Source organism: Vanessa cardui, chromosome Z (genome assembly GCF_905220365.1).
Source record: "Vanessa cardui chromosome Z, ilVanCard2.1, whole genome shotgun sequence".
NCBI lineage: Eukaryota > Metazoa > Arthropoda > Insecta > Lepidoptera > Nymphalidae > Vanessa > Vanessa cardui.
Window position 1 is genome coordinate 3,536,791 of NC_061154.1, and position 23,157 is coordinate 3,559,947.

Here is a 23,157-nt window from a genome sequence, read left to right on the forward strand (position 1 = left end):
CACGATAGCTTTATTATTAGCGTATTTCATATGTAATTTTGGTGTTTCTATACCGATTTCTAAGCTTCTTTTTTATGGAATAGTTAATACTGTTAACTTTTTTAATTTGGGATGATTGAGAGTGTAATATATAAATACGGAATAGACAAATATAATCAGAAAGCTTCGAACTACTAAGCGGGAGTGACACGTGTTATTGTGAGTCAACCATAAAAGATAGACAAAGGCTGTCAAGGGATATTTTTTACATAATTTTAAGGAGAACATTTCCTTAATACACAATTTCTATGTAGCTTTAACCATTAAGGTTGTACACGCGACGGAAGCTTAAAATATGGAGTAACTTCGCCCGTTTTTCCGACATTTCCCTTCACTGCTCTGCTCCTATTGACTGTAGCGTGATGAAAAGTATACTATAACCAGCTCAGGAGTATGAAAAATAATTGTACCAAGTTTCGTTAAAATCCATCGAGTAGTTTTTGTTTCTATAACGGTTATATGGACAGACAGACAGACAGACAAAAATTTTACTGATTGCATTTTTGGCATCAGTATCGACCCCTGATCACCCCCTGATAGTTTTTTTGGAAAAATATTTCATGTACAGAATTGACCTCTCTACAGATTTATTATAAGTATAGATATTATTACTTTCTTATTGTATACTTTATAAATATATGAATTCATAAATATGTAAATAATATACTTCGGCTATACATAACGCTATGGATATGATGTAGCGCTTGGAACGCCGACCAGAATGCCAGCAACATTTCACGGTTCGGATTATCTCGTTGAAAAATGAACACACCTGTCAGAGGTCACGTGTTTAGTTCACTGTCAAATCCAATATGATTCAAAGGTATATTATACAATCAGTATATTCACAAAAACAAAGTATCAAAATTCACATATTGATCAAACAATCTGTGTAATTTACATCACAATTAAAATAAAATAAATAATCATCAATAATTAAGGTAATGACTGAGAATTTTGTTTTTATTTGTACTATTTAGAAACGGCCGAGATGGCCCAATGGCTACCAAGCACCACTGAATATTAATGTTCTTAATTTGTGTTTATAATTCATCTCGTGCTCGGCCGTGTAGGAAAACATCGTGAATAAACCTCCATGTGCCTTATTTCATCGAAATTCTGCCACATGTGTATTCCACCAACCCGCATTGGAACAGTGTGGTGGATTAAGTTCCTACCTTTATAGTGGGAAATTTACAGGCTGTTGTTGTTGTTGTTGGACGATTTAGAAATATTTTATTAAATTATTATAAATGTATGTGTGTTTATATAGATAATTTGTTTTTAAGCCTCTGCACTAGCACCTCAGCAGTAACTAACTTTATAAAGGTACGACGAAACGTGATAGGCCATAATGTATTTGAAATCGGATTCACCTCGACGGCAGCACGATAACACTACGATTACTGTAAAGGTTACTGTTAACTAAACCACATTCATTATCTTTGTTTGAGATCTCAAATGTTATTCATACTTTTTCAGACGAAACATAAAAGTAATAAAATATAAATACGTCATAATAAAGTTTATATACTTAGTAGTTTATATAATGTAGTCTTTAAATGTCTATATAATATCATAAAATTGGAGTGTTTGTTTGTACTATTAAAATAACCGCCATTTTGTAAATGCATATGTCGATCTGTGTGTTTGTTCCAGCTAGGCTAATTCCATAATGACTGGACCTATTTTCACGCGCCTATCACTGATAGAAAGCTGATGTAGTAAGGAGCAACTTAGGCTACAAAAAAAGTTTACTTAGATCCAAAGGCACATGAAAACACGTGCACAGTTACTTTACTAATAAAATTTGACATAAACAATGAATCAGGCAAAATTTATTGATGGTTTACCTATATTGAATCAATTTTAATTGCTATGTTTTATAATATACTATTTAAGAGCTGAGATGGGCTGGATGGGATGTTAGAGCGCGTGCATTTTAACCGATGATTGCGAGTTCAAACCCAGGGAAGCACCACTATGTATATGTGCTTAATTTGTGTTTATAATTCATCTCGTCTCGGCGGTGAAGGAAAACATCGTGAGGAAACCTGCATGTGTCTAATTTCATCAAAATTCTGCCACATGTGCATTACACCAACCCGCATTGGAACAGCATGGTGGAATATGTTCCAAACCTTAATGGAAAAGGAGGCCTTATCCCAGCAGTCGGAAATTTACGAGCTGTTACTTTACTTATGTTTTATATGAGTCTATTCCAACATTTTCTCAATTTAATTGCTGAAATCCTTCTTAAAATCATATAAGCATTAAATTACTCTATTATTGTATTACACGCTCGATTCCCTTGCTAAGACGTTTGAGAGATAAATCAACTGGCGTGAAAGAATTCAATCAAATTATAAAAAACATAAGTTAATTATATATACGTAAATACTTGACAATACGTCTTAAATTAAAGGAAAAGTTTATTTTAAATAGTAATTAACCTCTTTAGTAATAAATATGTTTAAGTAAAAATCATTTACTCCTCATAACACAGTTTTAGTTTGATAGATAAATGAGCCAGTGTAACTATATGCAAAAGCGATATAACAGTTTAGTTCCCGAGGTTGAATATATATAACGGAGGAACTTGTCCGAGCCCGTTTTTAAAAAACATGACGTTACCATTGCTGACGTTACGAGTGTCAGGGTTTTGATCTTTATCCATCCTCGGAGGTTTTGAAATTAAACTCAGGGAATATTCTTCTCTGATTTATTCCAATATGAGGCGGTCCGATCGCTCCGACGGCTCGACCAAGCCTGTCGATAAAATATTTCAGACTAATTTAACATTTCACAATTCACTAAAAAATATTAATTTAACAAAGAACAAGTTTAAATTATTAAAATAATCATTTCTGGACACGTGTTTTTCTTAAAGTCGTGTTTTCGTGCGCCGACATACATAGTAGTAGGCGTATATATGCCAACCTAACAATTTTAAATAAAAAAATATGTATATGTTAAAATTTTCAGACGTATTCTGAATATGATATTTTCATTTCACGTGACGTAAACACCCGCGATCATTCTCGTTGATTAACTTTCAATAGGTCTGAATATATCGCGTTACCGGAAAGCATTCATGTGTATGAATTACGTACCACATGAGTGCATCCGCAAGCTTCGATAAGATGTGTCACAATATGTCATTTAATATCACTAGGAATTAGCTATGAAAATCTATACTAATATACTAAGAACTAGCGCGCACTGGTAACTTTTGTCACGGTGACTGTTTCGTCACTCTTGTCGTGTCCATGAATATGTATGGAGATGCGCGCACTTTACGACGTGACATTTTTGTCTGCATATGTACATATTCACGGACTTGACAAGGATGACGAAACAGTCACCGTGACAAAAGTTACCAGTGCGCGCTAGTTCTAATATTATAAATGTGATACTAAATCTTATCTATCTGTGGCTCTTTCACTATCGAACCAAAGAAGCGATTTACATGAAATTTATTATGAATCAAATTTAGGCTACTTTTTCGCCAAACACATGACAAATAACCCCCTAAAACTCAAGTAAACTTGAAGTCATGGGCGACAGCTAGTATATCATAAAAAATAATAAAATAAAAAACTGTAAAAAAATTATGACCTGTTTGTAAAAATCGCCTAAAAGAGTTGGAACCATTTCTTATCTATACATATAATAAAATTAGAGTGTCTGTTTTTATATTCAAATAACCTTATTTTACTCAATGCATATGTATGTATACACGGTACATATGCCAAAATAACATTTTTTTTTACATTTTTTGTCTGTCTGTCTGTTTGTTTGTTCCGGCTAATCTTTGGAACGGCTGAACCGATTTTGATGGTACTTTCACTGGCATATAACTGATGTAACTTATGCTACAATATATTGTTAAAATCAAACGCATACAAGATAGTGGGCACAGCTAGTTAAAAATATGAATTGAAAATCAATTGCTTTCAAACAAATCGTTAAGTAATTGGACACATCATTTAATACAAGACCAAACATGATAAAGCTAACAAGAACCCTGCCAAAGAACAGGTATTATGGTCAGTATTCAAATGACAAGACCTAAGTAACGTCTTTTGTTTAACTATTCAGTGTGACAACCAAACAGAACAACGTTGCTTATACATATGTATATGTAGTATTATATAAGTTTTTGCTTCGGGTCAGTACAAAAAGGTTTTATATCGAGATCTTGTAGATTTTATTACATTATGATACATGCAATACAAAGATAGCTGTATAGCTTTTTGCTCAACCTCAAACATCAATACTATGAACAGTTTTGTTCTGCATTGATGTGCCAGCATGCGAATAGGAATAAGGCATACAAACATCTTAAACGTGATGTTTTATAATAACTTAATATGTATGATAAAAAACCAGGTAAGCACCACCGAATATTCATGTGCATTCAAGGAAAACATCCTGAGGAAACCTGCCACATGTGTATTCACACATGTTCCACCATTGGAAAAGCTTGGTGGAATATGTTCCAAAACTTCACCTCAGAGGGGGAGGAGGCCTTAGCCCAGCCCTAATTTACAGGCAGTTGTTGTTATACATAGACAAATTTAACCAAACCGGTGCTATTAAAACATATAAAATTATTTGATATTATTTAAAAAAAGAACGTCTATGCAAATAATCTTTATCGTAATTGTTTTGTTTACAGTACATTGGAACTATGGACGTTCCGCGGCCGAGCAGTCGAGTTGAAATTGTAGCTGCAATGCGCCGCGTTCGAGTAAGTATTATTTGATACTAATCACATTAATTTCTCTTTTTTTAACGTTTTCATGAATATTTTTACGTATAAAGATAAAAAATACTTCCTGTACAAATCATAACCGCGTGGAATGATGGCAAAAATTCCAGCAGCATTGTATTGAAAATGCTATCGCTGGAACGCAATTCGAAACCTCTGGCCAAAAATGAACCAGCGCCCTTGTCAGCGGTGGATGTAAAAAATAAAGAATTTTACCTACAAGCCAGCCAAGCCAACTACTAAAATTAAATTTGAAAATAGTGAACACACTCGGTAGACCAAAAATTTTGCAATGAATTTAAAATATATTTTGTATATACGCATTTTCCTTTTTTCGAGCTCTAAATCAGTGCGATTCTATAAAGTTTAGAGTTGATTAATAAATAGAGTTCAATGAACATGATCAACATTCAGCTCAGATGATACGATGTTCAATTATTTATTGAAGATCTAGAGCAGTGGTCGGCAACGTTTTGGTAGGCAAGGGTTACAAGGTGGCAAAATAAAATATAGGCGGGCCGCAGTCATGATATTAACCTTAGAAGCCCAATATACCTACGCATAATTAGTGTTAATTATATATATTCCCTATTCCATAAATAAAAGAAAATGCTATTGAAAATTGTTAAAAGATACAGAATTTAATTCGTACACATAATACTTACATTATGTTTATATGTTTGAGCATAAAAAAAAAATAAAGAAAAATAAAGAAATTAAAACTACAAACAACTTAAATAGGAAACTGACTACACAAATCAGCATTTATAATATTTACGTGTCTTTTTGGAGAACAAGCATTAAGTCATACACGGATTTATGATTGGGGATTAAACCTAAAGCGGTAAAAAACAGCTGATACGAAATCTAGTTAAACATGTATTTGCAAAATAAGAAACAGCGCTCTTGAAGAAGCTTAAGGTATCGCAATAGACCGAGAATATTATGGTAACAGCTATATTATGATTCTGAGACGATATAAAGGATAAATATATGTTAATATCACGGGAAGATGACTGCGATATGATACGAATAAAAATAAAACGAATAAAGAAAAGTAAATGTATCTTGTGATGTACTTCTTTGCAATACACATTTACTACTTCAAAATCTATTTTTGTAGGTGAAATTCTCAGTTCAAATTTGGCAATTTTTATTTGTTCTCTAGAATAAGAAGAAAACGAAAATGAAAAATATCGATGTAGAAGTAAAGTTAGCTAGTTCGAGGACATTTGTACAAATTTTCACGAGGTTAAGAAAACACTTCGATGTTTTGAGAAGTGTTTCAGCTTTTACGAAGAATATATAGAAAGTAAAATATGTTTCCAACATTCCGTCCTTCGTTGCGAACTTTTTGACCTGCTCCCTTCGTCGACATAATTGTACGTTACGTGTATTAACATAATCAGATTAATTTACGGGACACTAATCACTTTATATTGACGCTTCAAACGTAATTACGCAAATTCAAATTAATATTGTGTAATTTTAGTAGTTCGGGGTGGCCAAATAAAAATTGTTTTAAAATGATGCAAAATGCTAATCTCTCTATCGTTTGTTACAATTTGTTTCAACCGAGTTCAAAAAGAAGGAGTTTATCAATATGTCTGTATTTTTTTTCTAATGATAGCTCAATCATTTAAAAAATAGAAATAGTATTATATGCCAGTATTAAGTGCCATACAAAATAATATTAATTACAGTTGTACAAATTATTGATCAAATTACTTACAATAATAGTTGTATGTAATAAAGTAAATTCAATAGCCCCTGCTATATTCATAATATGTAATAATGATGTGATATAAAGTAGGATATAGAATCAAATGTCATAACACCGTATTGGAGACTAGGATTACTCTCTAATTAAGACTGAAATGAAGAATTTAGCGTTCTATTATGCAAATACTTCTACTTTTAGTATATTTATGTAGTATTCATTATAGAGTGGCTTAGGTTTTTTTACCTAGTCGGCGAAAACTTTTTCACCTGTCAAAAGTAAAATTCAATTAACTTCTGCGTTGCGGCGAATCGAATGTGATAGTGGTACGTTTCAATTAAAAGTTATTATTTTTTATTTACGCAGTATTTATTTTGTTAGTTACTTAATTAAATAATAAATGTAAGCAGTAAATGCTTTTAAAAAAATATATAAATTGTCGTGTAAAAAAAGGGTGTAAAAATGTTTTTGTAAAGACCATATTAAGATATAAGAAATAAATATTGATAATTTGGGATATCGTACTTAATTCGGCGGTCGGAGTACATCTAAGTTGTGTCGTACTATAAATACTAACATGACAATTTCAGGGACTGTTAACGATTTAATTTAAAAATTTTAATACTAAAGATGGCTAACGTTTAATTAATTATTAATTTTGAAATTAAAAAATGTAGTATCCAATTATCTTAAGACTCATTCAAAATAATCGAAGATGGTTCGAACTTTCAACAAACGACCATTTTATATTTTAATTACTAAATAAAATTAAAGATCATTTCATAATTCAAATAAATGATAATCAATAGATACAAAATAAAATATTTTTAATAATTTTTACGTCAGGCAAACTGCCAAAACTGACAAAAAAAAATTCAATAGTCAAATTATTATTGCTTAAGGAATACTGAAGAGTAAATAAAAAATACAATCAAAAAAAACCAATAAGATGTTAATTTAATAAAGAGGAGTCTTGGTATGAATTTTATGCATGTACATTTTGTGACATGCACATGTTCTCACACCAATCCAGATGAAATAGGTTCAATCAATGGACAATGTTTGCTAAATTAGATTGGTTAATTAGCATAGTTCACCGCATGACAAATATTGGTGTTTATCAAATTGTTCTTTGGTTACGTTGTGTGTGTGTTGACCCATGATACAGAGTATCAGTATGAGTGAGAGGCGTTGAAATATAAAAACTCATAGTCCCCCGCGGCTTCTCTCGCATTTTAGGGTGTTGGTTGTCATGGGTTAGGCAATAAAATAGCTTACGTCTTTCTTGGAGTTCAAGTTTGTTTCATACCATTCATCAAACACGATTCAGCGGTTTGATCGTGAATGTCATTGTATATGCACTAGAAGTAAGGATAAGCTTATAACGCTAAGTTTCCGACTCCGCAAAGTCAATAAATCTTTCTTGGCGCAAGTTATCCGTTTCTGTACTAAAATTCCGCAGATATTTTTAACTTTGCCGTTTCGTAAATTCAAATCGTTTCTAAAAAATACATTGGTAGAAAAAGGCATATTAGTCGATCCAAGACTTTGTAGATGATAAAAAATCGTGGAATTAATACCTGTTGATTTCCAGGCAGGATATATTAATTTAAATAATTGTAATAACTAACTTGACCTTGTATTTTTTAAATGATGAAATAGAGTAACTACTGAGTTTCTTCATAAGAAATATCTTCTGAAAGACTTGTCGTTTTATTTCATTTTACTTTAGGTTATTTCTTCGTCTAGATAAATTTTACACTTCTCTCCCTACAAATATAGTATAAAATGTCAATTTGAATAATTTAAATTTCGAATATGTTCTTTATATTTGAATTATGTCCGAAGGTATGTATTTATGTAAAAATACCCAAGGGAACAATTAACGTCGAACTAAAATCATAAACACTAGTCACAATCGTCCCCACCACTGTTTATGTACGGAGTAACGTTTATTATAACAAATGAATCCCTAGGGTTATTTTAATTATAATGCAATTTCTAGAATGTTCTCTGTTCTTAGGTCCGGGTTACGGTTCTTGTAACATTGAAATATGAAAGTGATACACGTCTCGTCTCCAACGTCGGAATTTAAATGAATAGCTTCCCTTGGAGGTTATAAAAATAGTGTCTGTGACGTTTATTTACTCGGCGATTCAAATGAACACGTAATAAGTGAAGCTGAAGGAAATATGAAGTCGTTTTAATGCGTATACGTCAGCTAATTTTTATTAAAAGCATTATCTACCGGGTTCAAATATTTTTTTTACATTCTATACACCAATATTATAAAGGTGAAAGTAATTGTCTGTCATTCTTTCACGACCAAACCTGTGAATTTGATCAAGTTTGGTATGAAGCACATTTGAGCTTCAAGGAAGGACATAGGCTAGTTTTTTGCCTAACACTTTACAACCAAACCAAAACAAAGATACGGGCACCAACTAGTACATCTATAAATGCGCAACAAATTACATTAGTTAAGAATTATGTTCTAAAATGTAAAAGTATAAGAAAGTCCCGTAAATGTCTCCCAACGGGAAAACATATTCTCCTTAATAGGAGGGTTTGAGCTCTACCACCACGATGCTCCAATCTGTTTTTGGTAGACTCGACACATGTAGATTTCCTACCTTTTTTTCACCGCCAAGCATTCCATTAACAATTATACATTAAGTATCAGAAAATTCAGTGATACTTGCCAGTTTATGAGCCGGTAGTTAAAGACCCATTAGCAGTGGCGGATTTACAAATCTGCCGCTAGTAGTCTAGTAGGCTACTCAATTTTGGCCGCCACTACGTTTTTTTTTTGCAACATTTATGATTTGTGTTCTATCGTCCTCATTACATCGGTTTTTTCCCGTTATTAGTTTGATTATAAAATAGGTGTAGTTTTCCAATCATCGATGTAGTGACGAGTATATGGATTACGAACGTAATGTGCATACATACAATTATAAGTTTTTTTTTTTTTAATTTCAGTAAGATAATAACAAATTCGGGCTAAATTTGCAGCCCTCTAAACCTTACGCCCTAGGCTCCAGCCTACTTAGCCTATTGCTAAATCCGTCACTGTCCATTAGTCCTTCCTAGTTGACCATCTCGAATACATTATGATACATTTTGATATCGTGATATTTCCTTGATATATATATCTTATTAGAGTTTTCCTTTTATACGGAAACCAACTTTGATTAAGAAAATTTAGAATACTAAATATTGAAATTGACGTAACTCATATTACGTACGTCGTTTAAAATTATTGCAAATATATTGTATGGTATGGAAGCTAAATGGTCATATTAAAGGTCCTATTTAAATTATCCATCGCTAATTTAATATGTATGAAACTGTATTTACGAAACTTTACTATATTGATACTATATTTATGGGTTAGATGGTTTAGAATTGATATCTTTTGATTTTCTTAGATATACGAGTATTTATATATATGTATATTATTTGTTCTAAATATAATTTTGTATTATTATTTTTTTCAGTATGAATTTAAGGCGAGGGGTGTGAAAAAGCGCAAGGTTACCGTGGACGTGTCGATAGATGGCGTGCGTGTGACAACACGTACGAAGCACGCTAAGAAAAAGGTATGTTGGAATATTAATAAAATGAAACATGTAAATATTAAAAATATGACGGAACCCTATAGAAAATATTGCCACCTGCTATATATTTATATTGGTAAGCATACATATATGGTCTGTACTGGTATCATTGACGTATTAAGACTTAACTCCATAAGACATCAATTAACTTTACCCATACCTAAATTTTGAAGATATCTGTAAGCGGATTATTAGTGTTTATTTTAATAAATAAGCTATATGCCTAATTTATTTGATTGGTCATCGTTTCTGTCATAGACAACGTAAGATGTATTCATCACACTTGATACTGTCAATACGCTGCCAACTGACTCACCGACCTGATGCTTGGCGGTAGAAACTGATGAGTTGGTACCGCTTCCTACACGAACTTACGCAAATGGCCATTATTAGTAACTATAATTTAATTTAATTTATTATTTTTAAAAAAACATATTCAATGATTATGAAATGTTTATTAAAAATGTAAATCCTTATATTTTCAAATATATCTAATTGAATAAGGAAATCTAACGTTTAAGGGCGAGTTAGATGTGTTTGTTTTAAACTTCATAAACGACTGTGCTGTCTCAAATCGTTGCATATATAAAAAGTAATCTTGAACAGCATCTAACACGGATGTACAGTACGAACAACTCAGATGTAGCATCGGCAAAATCAATAAAACCGATAATTGCCCATTTACACATCCAATAGAAATAGCTCCCTATCGCACCAATCGACGCTATTCGTCGCTATAGATTCTCGTGCCAGTGACGAGTCAAATTGACGAATATATTAGGTCATATGTTATTACGTTTGTGTAAAAATCATATTAGCATAAGAAATAAATATTGATAATTTGGAATAGCGTACTACATCCGGATGTGATCGGGTTTACGAATTTTGTCGATGATACATCTAAGTTGTATCGTACTCTACGTCATTATAGCGTATGATATGTCCCGCTTAATCTTCTGATTCATTGTCTAAGCAATCGAATTCGGGGGTTTGATTTAAATAGAGAGGCATTTCCCGAAGCTAATGTTAAATTTGGGAGACCTCAGGTATCTATTTTAAGTCTATTTATTTTCCTTATTTATATAAATGTAGCTTTATGTTGAAGTTTACAAACGCGATATTTGCGTCAATTCTATCAAAAGCTTGTGTAAAAACGAATACACTCCTAAGGCATAAACATAGATGCTTACACTAATGGCCTCCTCATTAAAGGTTTCATAGAAAGACAGTAGACAGGGTTCTGCAACATTCGCCTAAAGAGATAAGATGCTAACTGCTCGTCTCGTATTACTATTTACTTGAGGATTATTATATTGCCATATGTTATTGAATAATTGGAGCTGATATCAATATGGTTCGTTTTCCTTGTAGAAAAGGCATACCTATTTGCTAAAGATATTCAATAGTAAATTTAAATACTTCGAAAAATTTATTGATAATTCGCATATTATTTATATACATTAGTAAATGTACTTTGAATATAAAAACATTAACATGCACTATGCATGCTGCATTACCAGCTGTTATGCGATTACAGAGGTCAATGACTCTTTCGTAACATTGCGTTTGTACGCTTTTAGACAAAAGGATAACAGAAAATTTTGAAGCAAATCCAATTTCTCTTAAAACAACTGTATGTGTGTGTGTACGCGTGTCTGTGTGTGTGCGTGTGTATGTGTGTGTGTGTGTGTGTGTGTGTGTGTGTGTGTGTGTGTGTGTATGTCTGTGTGTGTAGGTAGGATGTTGACAAATTTACGAATGTTTTACATGATAACACACCTTGGGAGAGAGTTTTGTTTATTATATATGTATATTTTCAAAGCATAGTGTTCATAGGGACAATTTCAAATAGATTTTACCGATCATCGATGTATGCAATATGTGTCCTATCGGGAATGGTTTCATGAGATCCGCTGTGGGATTGACCCATATGAGCGGAATAAAGTATGCAGGTGTTAACATAGCTACTACATTTATTTTCATCCCTATTCCTTTTAAGTTAAAACTCAAAGTCGCGTGATTTTTGTATCCTGCATTGCTACGGGGCGGACGTGAGCGAAATATACACGAAGTTTTGTTGCAGTGTTCATTGAATAGTCACTTTTTAAATTTTCCGTTTAGTTTGATTATATACATTATTTATTACACATATACATACGTTTACACACACAAATAAAAATGTTTTGCTTAAATTCAAAATCTACGGAAATATTTATCAATTCGGATGAAATATATTCGAATTATTTCTGTCGACTAAAACGAGGAAGAAATTGTAAATTTTGTATTTTCCTCTCATTATCAGAATATTTCAGATGCTTATATCATACGATTTTAAAGCTATATATATAATAAAAATGGAGTGTCAGTTTGTAATATTAAAATAGCCCTTTTTTGCTTAATGCATATGTATTTATACACGGTACGTATACCAAAATAACATTTTTTACAATTTCGTCGATCTGTCTGTCTGTTTGTTCCGACTAATCTCTGCAACGGCTGGACTAATTTTGATGGGATTTTAACTGGCAGATAACTGATATAATAAGGAGTAACTTAGGCTACAATTATTTTATTTTTTTAGTTAAAATCAAACCCGCACAAGGTCACAGCTAGTTCAGTAATAAAATTGTAGCAGTGAAATTGTTCAGCTACAGTTCAACTTCATATATATTCATAAGGTGTGTCCTAGACCACAAAATTGATTTCGAGATGAAAGAAATTTAACCTAGAAAACTTCTACGATTCCTAATTTATTCAGTCCAAAATGAACCAGTGACTTCGTTTCTCAAATTTATATAGAAATATTTTATGAAATTATGAAAAAAAATAAAACATTATAGTGATAAGTCCGGTAATGCAAGCTAATAGAATTTCCAAAATACCTTTCTTAGTGGAGGACTGGGTGACTACTCAATAAATTGAACCTACTTACCAAATTTAAGTCCCTAACTTTAATACTTTACGCTCGGCGATTATGAATAAGTCAGGCAGGACTTGTTATTTTATATATATAGATAGTATAGAAGGAACAGGAGTAAGTGTCTGCAGCATATGAAGCAGTATAACTGACAGTAATATGGAGCTTGCTACTATTCGACTTTCAAAACGTAAGTCTGCCGATCACTGGCTCTCAATCTATAAGTACATTTTAAGAAGAAGGTTAGTATGTATTCCACCATTTTCTATTTTTGAATTCATATTGTAAGGAAATTCTATAGTCTATAGTTTAAACTGAACAATTTATGAATTATATTAATCTCTTGATCAGTTATAAAAACCCACAACTCATCTTTATTCTGAAGCCAATCTTATTTTTTAAAAGCCCGCCTAAAATATTTATCATTTTTCCACAGATAAGAGTCGATTAATAAAATAATGTTCGATTATAGTGAACATAAATAAAATAATTTGTTCGAAATTTAAATTCATTAATATTCTAAATCATAATATTACAGTTTATTATAATTTGCTTGTGACAAGTGGCAGAATTTCAGTCAACTATGGCTCGCATTCATCGTCAAAATTGTTCAATCACGCGATGAAACAAGCAACCAATACACAAAAACTCACCAGTGAATCCATACACATTCACTAGCTATCTTATACTTGAAAAACGATAAAGATTATTTTAAAACATGACTAACGACATCACTTTTATAAACCGTGACATTTTTTCTACAAAAGTTTTAATTTTAGCAACATACGTGCGTTGATAGACAAAAAATGAATACGAATTCGTTATTTCCTTAATAAATAAAACATCCACAACGATTTGTCTCCCAGAATAATATGTCATGTAGTAGGAAAAAATCCGCACATGAAAATCGGCGGGACTTATTTTATTGGATTGGTGTGTTGTACGTTTCGTTAAATAGCCGTACCGATTTCATACGTGTGTCGTTTACTTTAGATTTAATTATTTACTTTGATATATTTTTTATCTGTTGAGGAAAATGATTTTAGCTTATTTCAATAAAGTTCCAGTACGGGTGGAAAGACATTTGGAACATTACGATGTCTTCCATCATAGGATGAATTATTATTAATAAATTAACGTCATAACGGCATATAACGATTTGCCTTATATTTAATTTTATAATCGTATTCATCAATCAATTTTACGACTATTATTGGAAAATATTAAAAATAATGCTTGCACGTTTGAAAGAAACTGGTTAATTTAATAATCGCAATAGGAGAATAAAACGAAATATCAAAAGAAATCAAAACCTTTTTTTTTTAAATTAATTTAGAACCTACTCAGTATATATACGACGGAATTAGACAAATTAGGGAATTGATAATGCTAGATCGATTACTGATTCTTTATTTTATACAGCGGGCTAACCTTTTCATATTAGCTTTTAACATTTCCTTCGAGTGCTCGAGTGCTTCGAGCGATCATTTGCAAAAAATATTTAAGCTTTATGCAATATTTCTAACATTTTTACAATATATAATATTAAGATCTGTCACGTGACAATTTTCTTTTTTCTTAACCATTATCTATGGTCTGAATGACATAGCTACCTTTTCTTTTATCGAAAAGATCAAAATATTAATTCATATATTATAAATATAAATTGCAAAGTATGTACACCGAACATTTTAGAACAAAAATACGTTCAAAAACGTTTTCTATTTAAATTAACAGTGTAGTTATATTTGAAGTAAAATTTACTGATAGGCGCGTGCTAATCTTGAACTGTCATTAATCAATGCAAAACTATCATCAGTCCCGAGGCAAACGTAACCGAAGCCTTATTTATGGCTAACCCTTACTAACAGATAACCCCGACAGCCTATAAGATTTATAATTAACAAGATAGTACCAAGTTGCACTTAATATTTATTAAATATGTAATTATACCTCCATTCTCACATGATTTATGTGTATTGATTTAATTGTCTTATAACAAATATTTTTACAGATCGATTTTAATTCGAAATTCGAATTTGATCGTTGCATCGTTGTCTTTTCGATAAGTCATAAATGCAAATTAGAGATATAGATTGTAGAGGTATTATGTAAGAAGAAATTCGAAACTCACAAACAGGAGCGTGATTGGAAAATGTGAGATACGGAGTGAATTCTTATAGAATCGCACTGCTGATATTAAAATATGCGTTAACATCTTTCATATTGTGATTAGATTAAAACCGTCTACACACACGTTGTTGGCACACGCGTAACGGTTTTTCAGATAAACTCGTCAACGTAAAATAGATGGCGTAGCAATCGAAACGCGTATATGATATGCGTTCGCGCATCGTCTAATATCATTCAGTGGTTAGAATCATACCCCACCGACTTCGTTCTGAGCCGAGGTGTGATCTCATAGAATCCCTGCATAGGACACCCTCAGGGCGAACTTTAAATCCGAGCTCAGCGCTCAACCTCAGACCTGAGGGAGGACATTAGTACTTGCCCGAAAGTCCGAGTAAGTTAAGGCCAGTACTGCAATACTTTACACAGTTAAAAAAAAATCGTTTAATGTACAATTTACATACGTACAATTGGTTACGCGCGAATATGTTGTGCGTACTGACGGCTTTAGGCAATTTAGATTTATTAAGTAATTCAACTTAACTGTCAATTTGATTTAATCCAATCATCCATCTGAAATATGTCTATAATTTTCATTTATGCCACGCAAACTTGAAGCAAGTATGGCTCGAATGCACACGTTTAAGATATTATTATCATCAGCATATAATATGACACCATTATAACGATCATAAAACTGATTCATAAAAATAAACTTAGCTAATGATTTTTAGAAAAGACGAACACAATACCGACGAAAATTTTGTACGTTTATATTGTTAGTTTAATTTAAAAGAAAAATAATTTACGTCGCTAAATAAAGTAAACAAAGACATATTTAAGTATTCCCAATTAGCCTATTTTCGTCCATAACCAACTGAATGCTAAAAGTAGCTCTAATTGCCTATTAAAACTAGATATTAAAAATAGAACTAACTAATATTAAAACGTTGGAATTTGTGTATCTTAACCTAAAATTTCTGGTTCGAACGACAAGTAACGACATCGTTCGTCATCATTACATAGGTAGCCGAAAAAAGGAGTCGCGGCGCTTTGAGCGTACGTTGCCTCGGCGTGGACTAACTGTCAAACACACAGTGTAGCCACAAAGGTTCCTTGGTTTGCTCGTTTTGTAAAATAATTGTGGTGTTAAATTCATGATAAAAATAAGATTTTGAAATCGACCTTCAAAATGAGTAAAATCATTAGAATTGAATAGCTCTTCAACAAATTTAAATAAAATTACTAACCAACAACACCCTCTCATATCTCTTGTATAACTAGGTTTTTCGGCGTGGGGTTGATTTACCCCCTGTGGTCACTATGTACCCCTACTCCTATTAAGGATTAATTCCACTGTTCTTTTACTAATATTCAAATTCCCACTTAATCTTCGATATTATTTACAGTACCTACTAACGACTAAATCTAGTCCATTTCAACCCCAAAAAGACGCAAGTTTGCGCGTTAACCGCTAAAAAAACACCATTTGTCGTATCTCCACAATTTGAGAACATTCCGATAGCCGCTACAGGTAGTATCGGAATACTTGCCGTTGATATTTCGAGCCTCGTTCAGTTCCGTGGTCAATTGGAAGGCAAAGCCAAATTGGCTTCAAAAAAGCTGGGTGTGCTCAGCAAGGCGAGACAGTATTTCACGTCGGCCCATCCCCTAAAACTTTACAAGGCGCAAATTCGGCCTCACATGGAGTACTGCTCTCACCTCTGGGCGGGTGCTCCCCAGTACCAGCTCCTTCCATTTGACCGCATTCAACGTAGAGCGGCCCGAGTTATCGACGATCAAGCCCTTTCCGATCTCCTTGATCCTTTGGCTTTGCGTAGAGATGTTGGATCACTCTGCATCTTCTACCGAATTTTTCACGGGGAATGTTCCGAGGAATTGTTCGGATTAATCCCGGCTGCTGAATTTCACCTTCGGACATCTCGCCAAAATTCTAAGTTTCACCCGCACCACCTTGATGTCCGAAAATCCACAACAGCGCGATTTCTCAGACATTTTCTGCCTCGCACAACCACTTTGTGGAACCAGCTTTCGCCGGCGGTTTTTCCGAACCGATACGACATGGGAACCTTCAAGAAAAGAGCGTACTCCTTTCTTAAAGGCCGGCAACGCACCTGCAAGCCCCCTGGTGTTGCAGGTGTCCATGGGCAGTGGTAGTCACTTTCCATCAGGTGAGCCTCCTGCTCGTTTGCCACCTATGCCATAAAAAAAAAGTAAATTTTCTTTTTATACAGTTATTTTTATTATTAAAATATATATTTATATTGGTATGACGTGTTGAATGAAAATAAATAAATTATACTGTATTAAAGTAGATCGTACTTACTTTAGGGGATGTAAGGAGGCGCAAGCCTTAGCGCCTCAAGCCAATCTCACCCGCCCGTGGTGCATCCTGCCAACCGGCAAACGAGGTTCTGGCGACCGTCTTATAAATGAATAATAATAAATATGAGACAACATCACATACATTACCCTGATCCCAATGTAAGTAGCTGAAGCACTTGTGTTATTGAAATTAGAAGTAACGACGGTACCACAAACACCCAGACCCAAGACAAAATAGAAAACTAATGGTAATCTACATCGACTCGGCCGGGAATCGAACCCGGGACCTCAGAGTGGCGTACCCATGAAAACCGGTGTACACACCACTCGACCATGGAGGTCGTCGTCGTATGGCGGTATAACCATTAAGAATAGGCGTAGGTAAACACTACAGGCCGATGACGGGCAGCAGCGTCATCGGTACGAGAAGCTACGTTCTGCGATCGCCAACCCGCCTGCCCAGCGTGGCGATTATGGGCAATATCCTCTTACGCACAACAGATGTAAGCCACGGCCTTCCCGGAGAAAGAACACAGAGGCGTGCACTTGGAGAGGCCTATGTCCAGCAGTAGACAAGATCAGGCTGATGATGTACGTACTTTAAGGAACCGTATAATGTATAAAACTACCACCGGTTCCGAATATAGATTCTACCGCGATAAATCGGTAAAAAACTCAGTAGTTACTCTGTTTCAACATTAGAAATATACTGTTATATCAATAAAATACAAATAATGGGACATATTATTGCCTGAACGTCAAACAACTACCGGCTCCAAGCTTTTTTATCATCTATATAATCATGCATTGAGTATTATGCTTTATATAAAAGAAACACCGTATAAACAGGATACATATTCATAACTATCACACACACACATACGTATATTTGACACACATGCTTCCAAATGACATTTCAATATCGCAATTAGCTAATACAGTTACAATTGTAAAATGAATTTGGTATTTTCAGTTTCATGAGCAAATTGTTTGGTCGTTGATATTGTTCAAGGTGAGACTAAATGAAAATATCATGTAACGTAGCTGATATTTCTGTTATAACCCTTTGAATAAAAGACGCATTTTAATGTGTCTGCGGTTCTATACATTTTTTTATGAAATAGGTTGGCGGACGAGCATATGGGCCACCTGATGGTAAGTGGTCACCATCACTTATAGACAATGACGCTGTAAGAAATATTAACCATACCTTCCATCGTCAATGCGCCACCAACCTTGGGAACTAAGAAGCTATGTCCCTTGTGCCTGTAATGCCTCTGGCTCACTCACCCTTCAAACCGGAACACAACAATACTGCGTACTGTTGTTTAGCGGTAGAATATCTGAGGAGTGGGTGATACCCAGGCTGGCTTGCACAAAGCCCTACCACCAAGTAAAACATAAAAGCATTATACGCGTTGAATTTTAAATGTTCTATAATTGGTTTATTTGGTGTACAATGTACAATGTAACTATCTATAATTTCCATTCAACGTTGAATGAAATGAAACCTTTGTTTCAAATGGACCGCATAAATAGTTTGTGGTGATCTCGAAACAAATAAACGTAGAATTGATATATGTTGTTTGTTATTTTTGTGTATTTTATTAACCGTCCAAAATTTTATCATGATTTGGTAAGACTTTATTTATGTGGTATAAATATATCGCTACTTGCGATTTTGAACCTTTAACTTTTCTTCAATTACAATTTAAAACATATTTGTATCCTATATACTATATTAAGATTGAGATGGCCCAGTGGTTAGAACGCGTGCATCTTAACAGATGATTGCGGGTTCAAACCCAGGCAAGCACCACTTTATATATATATATGTGCTTAATTTGTGTTTATAATGCATCTCGTGCTCGGCGGTGAAGGAAAACATCTCACCTGCATGCACCAGGTAACCTGCATGTGTCTAATTTCATCAAAATTCTGCCACATGTGCAAATCCACCAACCCGCATTGGAACAGCGTGGTGGAATAAATTCCAAACCCTCTCCTTAATGGAAGAGTAGGGCTTATCCCAGCAGTGGGAAATTTACAGGCTGTTACTTTACTTTTACGATATTAAGTTATTATATTGACAAAAATGTAACATATGACAAATAACATGTGACAATTAGGAACGATACATTTGACTGTATTTTGTCATTTGGTTGTATTTATCACTTTCAATGTGAATAAGTATGTTTCTGCCTGCCATTAAAAAAAATTAAGCGTAATTCAAGAGAAACGCTTATTCGTTACCGAATGCACAAGACTGGCTGCGGTTTCAAATACGAACCAGTTATTCTGAATTTTAGTTCTAACGCAAACAGCAACTGGATGTGCTTACGAAAATTACCATACATACTTCCGAACAAAGACAATTTGGACGCGCCCGTTTGTGTAAAAGTTATTCGAAACGCGCGTTAGGGTGGAAGACACGCATCAACCATTATTCGAAACCAGTATGAAAGTCAACACACTTTTGTCCAAGAAAACTTTAGTTAAATAAAAAAAAAATATTCTAGAATGTAGGTCTGAAAAGGCCTGGGAAAAGTCCGCTGTAGATTGTATCTGTATGAATGTAAAATGATAATATTATATTCATACTTAAATAATAAAGCCGTTGCAGATACACGCTAATAAGCCAGTATTATATTTTATTACAAAAATTAATGAGTGAATGAAACTTCAGCTAAGTTAACCTATTTTGGAGCATTCACAGATTTTTTTCCGCCGGATACGTTAAAACATAATTAACATTATATTTAATGTTAGTTATTTACATAGCATTCAGAGAAATATATTATTTGACTTAGGATAGATATAATAAAAACGCTTTTTAAACTATAATAATTCGCAACCATACTGTAGAAGTTATCACAGATTCAAAATTGCATCGAAACAATCATTCGATACGAGAGGTAAAAAAATAAAAAAAAATACCTTTGCATTCCAAATTATCCAAATTTGAATCTATAAACCGTGAATAATTTTTGAATTTCAGAATAATAGTACGATTCAATTCAATTTTTACGTAATTCACACAGCACAATCAAATCGTACTTATATATTTCTATGCATTAATATTTTTGTGCTAAGCGTATTTCTTAACTTTTTATTAATTAATAGCTTGTAATTAATAATAATAAAAGTGATAGTACGTATGACATACTAACAAAAATACATATGTGTTCGTTTGCACTCCCGTGAGTTTCCGTTTGCTTTTGATTCAATATTTGATTTTGTTGCTTCAGTATAATGTTTCATACGCTCCATTTGTCTTTTAATTTATAATCTGAATACACGAAACTACGACTACAAAATTAGTTCTAAATTCAAATTTATTCAAGTAACGGTTTATTTATTTTCATTTAACACTTTAAGTACTTATAATATTAATATAAATAATGTGGTTATGCCTTATTTTAAAAACGATTACGATTTACGATTTTATTAATCAAGTACCCGCCTCTGTTTATATTCTATACTACATATAATAAAATTAGAGTGTCTGTTTGTTACATTAAAATTGCCCTTTTTATTCAATCTACACGCGGTACATAATACCAACCAAATAAACATTTTGTCTGTCTGTTTGTTCCGGCTAATCTCTGGAACGGCTGGACCGATTTTGACGGGACTTTCATTGGCAGATAACTGATATAATAGGGAGTAACTTAGGCTACAATATTTTTTTTTCTGTTAAATTCAAACGCGCACAAGGTCGCGGGCCGAGCTAGTATAAAAATAATATTGACAATATAACTTTAGTATGGACATAATCTGTTTCTTCCATTAAATACATGTGTTTCACTGTATTCATTGTATTCCACAGAAGGGTTCTTCGAAATTCTTCAGCCGCAACAGGAATTCAACCAATGAGTGTATCGAGATCATGCATCACCCGATCTACCGCATCTTCTACGTATCGCACGACAGCTCCGACTTGAAGATCTTCTCTTACATCGCTAGAGATGGCGCTACAAACGTTTTCAAGTGCAACGTTTTCAAGAGCAGCAGGAAGGTGAGTTATAAATCTATCTAAATATATATGGCGTATGTAATAAAATAGACAAAAAAGGAACTGTTGAGTTTCTTTCAGCGGTTCTTCTCAGGTCAGGGTGTTTTCATAGTACATGTTACTGTTTTATTTGATCATCAATAACTAAGTGTATACTTTCATATTGAATAAAGTAATTTGAGTTTGGATTTATGGAGATATAATTCCAATTAATGGTCAAACAATTTCAAACAGACGAATTTATAATTTAATATAAACGATAGATAAAATCTTTATCGGAAAACTGTAAAATAGACATCTGCTACTTATCTATTCAAAAATTGGTCTTATCATCACCTCGGGTGGAATGTCTCAAATGTTATCTTTATAAAGTGTTGTTAGTAGTCCAGCAGTATGTTATATGAATATGCTGGGTATATATTATAATCCTTTTATTGATACTTATATCTACATATATTAATATTATAAATCTGGAAGTAACTATATCTGTCAGTCAGCCAGTGTAACCAGATGTTATATACATAACATCTTAGTTCCCAAATTTTGTGGTACATTGACGATGTAAGGAATAGTTAATATTTCTTACAGCGTCATAGTCTATGGGTGATGGTGACCACTTAACATCAGGTGGCTAATATGCTCGTCGGCCAACCTATACCATAAAAAAAATCCGTCTAACTGTATGTGTCTTGAATTTGATGACATTTAGTGTGAAGCAAAATTGAATTCCAACAAAGACTACTTTTTTGCCTTACATATGACAACCGATGCCATAAAACACGAGCAAAACCGATGGCGACTACTAGTTTAGAATTAAATCACGGAAACAGGTAAAGGTAAAAGTAAGAATGTCTGTAGAGCAATTACATATCAACGTTTTAAATATATTTGCTGCATGTAAATTCTGACTGGGAGTACATGTTTTGACGCGTAGTTTAGGAACTTCATTACACATTTGAAGTCCTGTATTTACAAAAGCTTTAAAATGAGTTTATCACGAGAGATATATAAATACCGTTAACCGTTATTAAAAATAGAACGTCGTGTTATCAAAGCAATCATACTAACTATATACCATTACTTTTTGGCAGTTTATCCAGCCGTTCGAAATATGACTTTATAAGGTGAAATCTTATATATTTTATTATTCAAGTATGTTCTCAAAGACACTTCTCTAGCTTATAATATTATAGTATCTACATACATTAAACTACCGTAATTCTGTCGACTTATTCGATTAGTACTGGCAAGAAATAAATAGTTTCCACTATTTCAATAACGTTGTTATTTATTTCTATCGCGAAAAAATTGTGTTTTTAATTTTTTATAAAAATGTATAATTACTGCTAAAGTTATTTGTCGTAATGCTAAATATACTGCAGAATATTTTACAATGTTCGCAGTTTTCAGTTGTTCTCTACTTATTGTCCATATATTATACATATTTAACCTTCCTCTTAAATCAATCTATGTATTAAAAAAACCGCTTTAAAATCCGTTGCGTAATTTTAAACATCTAAGTAACACAGGGACAGACAGCTGTAAGCGACTTTGTTTACTATGTAATGATATCTTATAATAATCAATTAATAATAA

The 23,157-nt window shown here is 33.1% G+C and overlaps 1 protein-coding gene across 2 annotated transcripts in view; it reads left to right on the plus strand.

The window, feature by feature from the left end:
- Positions 1-23,157, plus strand: part of LOC124543101 (dystrophin-like protein 1) — a 229,487-nt gene that overhangs the window by 147,411 nt on the left and 58,919 nt on the right. For both annotated transcript variants that reach the window (XM_047121147.1, XM_047121146.1), the window contains exons 3-5: positions 4,721-4,792; positions 10,034-10,135; positions 21,376-21,564. In XM_047121147.1, the coding sequence (XP_046977103.1) occupies positions 4,721-4,792; positions 10,034-10,135; positions 21,376-21,564 (363 nt within the window). The remainder of the gene's footprint in view (positions 1-4,720; positions 4,793-10,033; positions 10,136-21,375; positions 21,565-23,157) is intronic.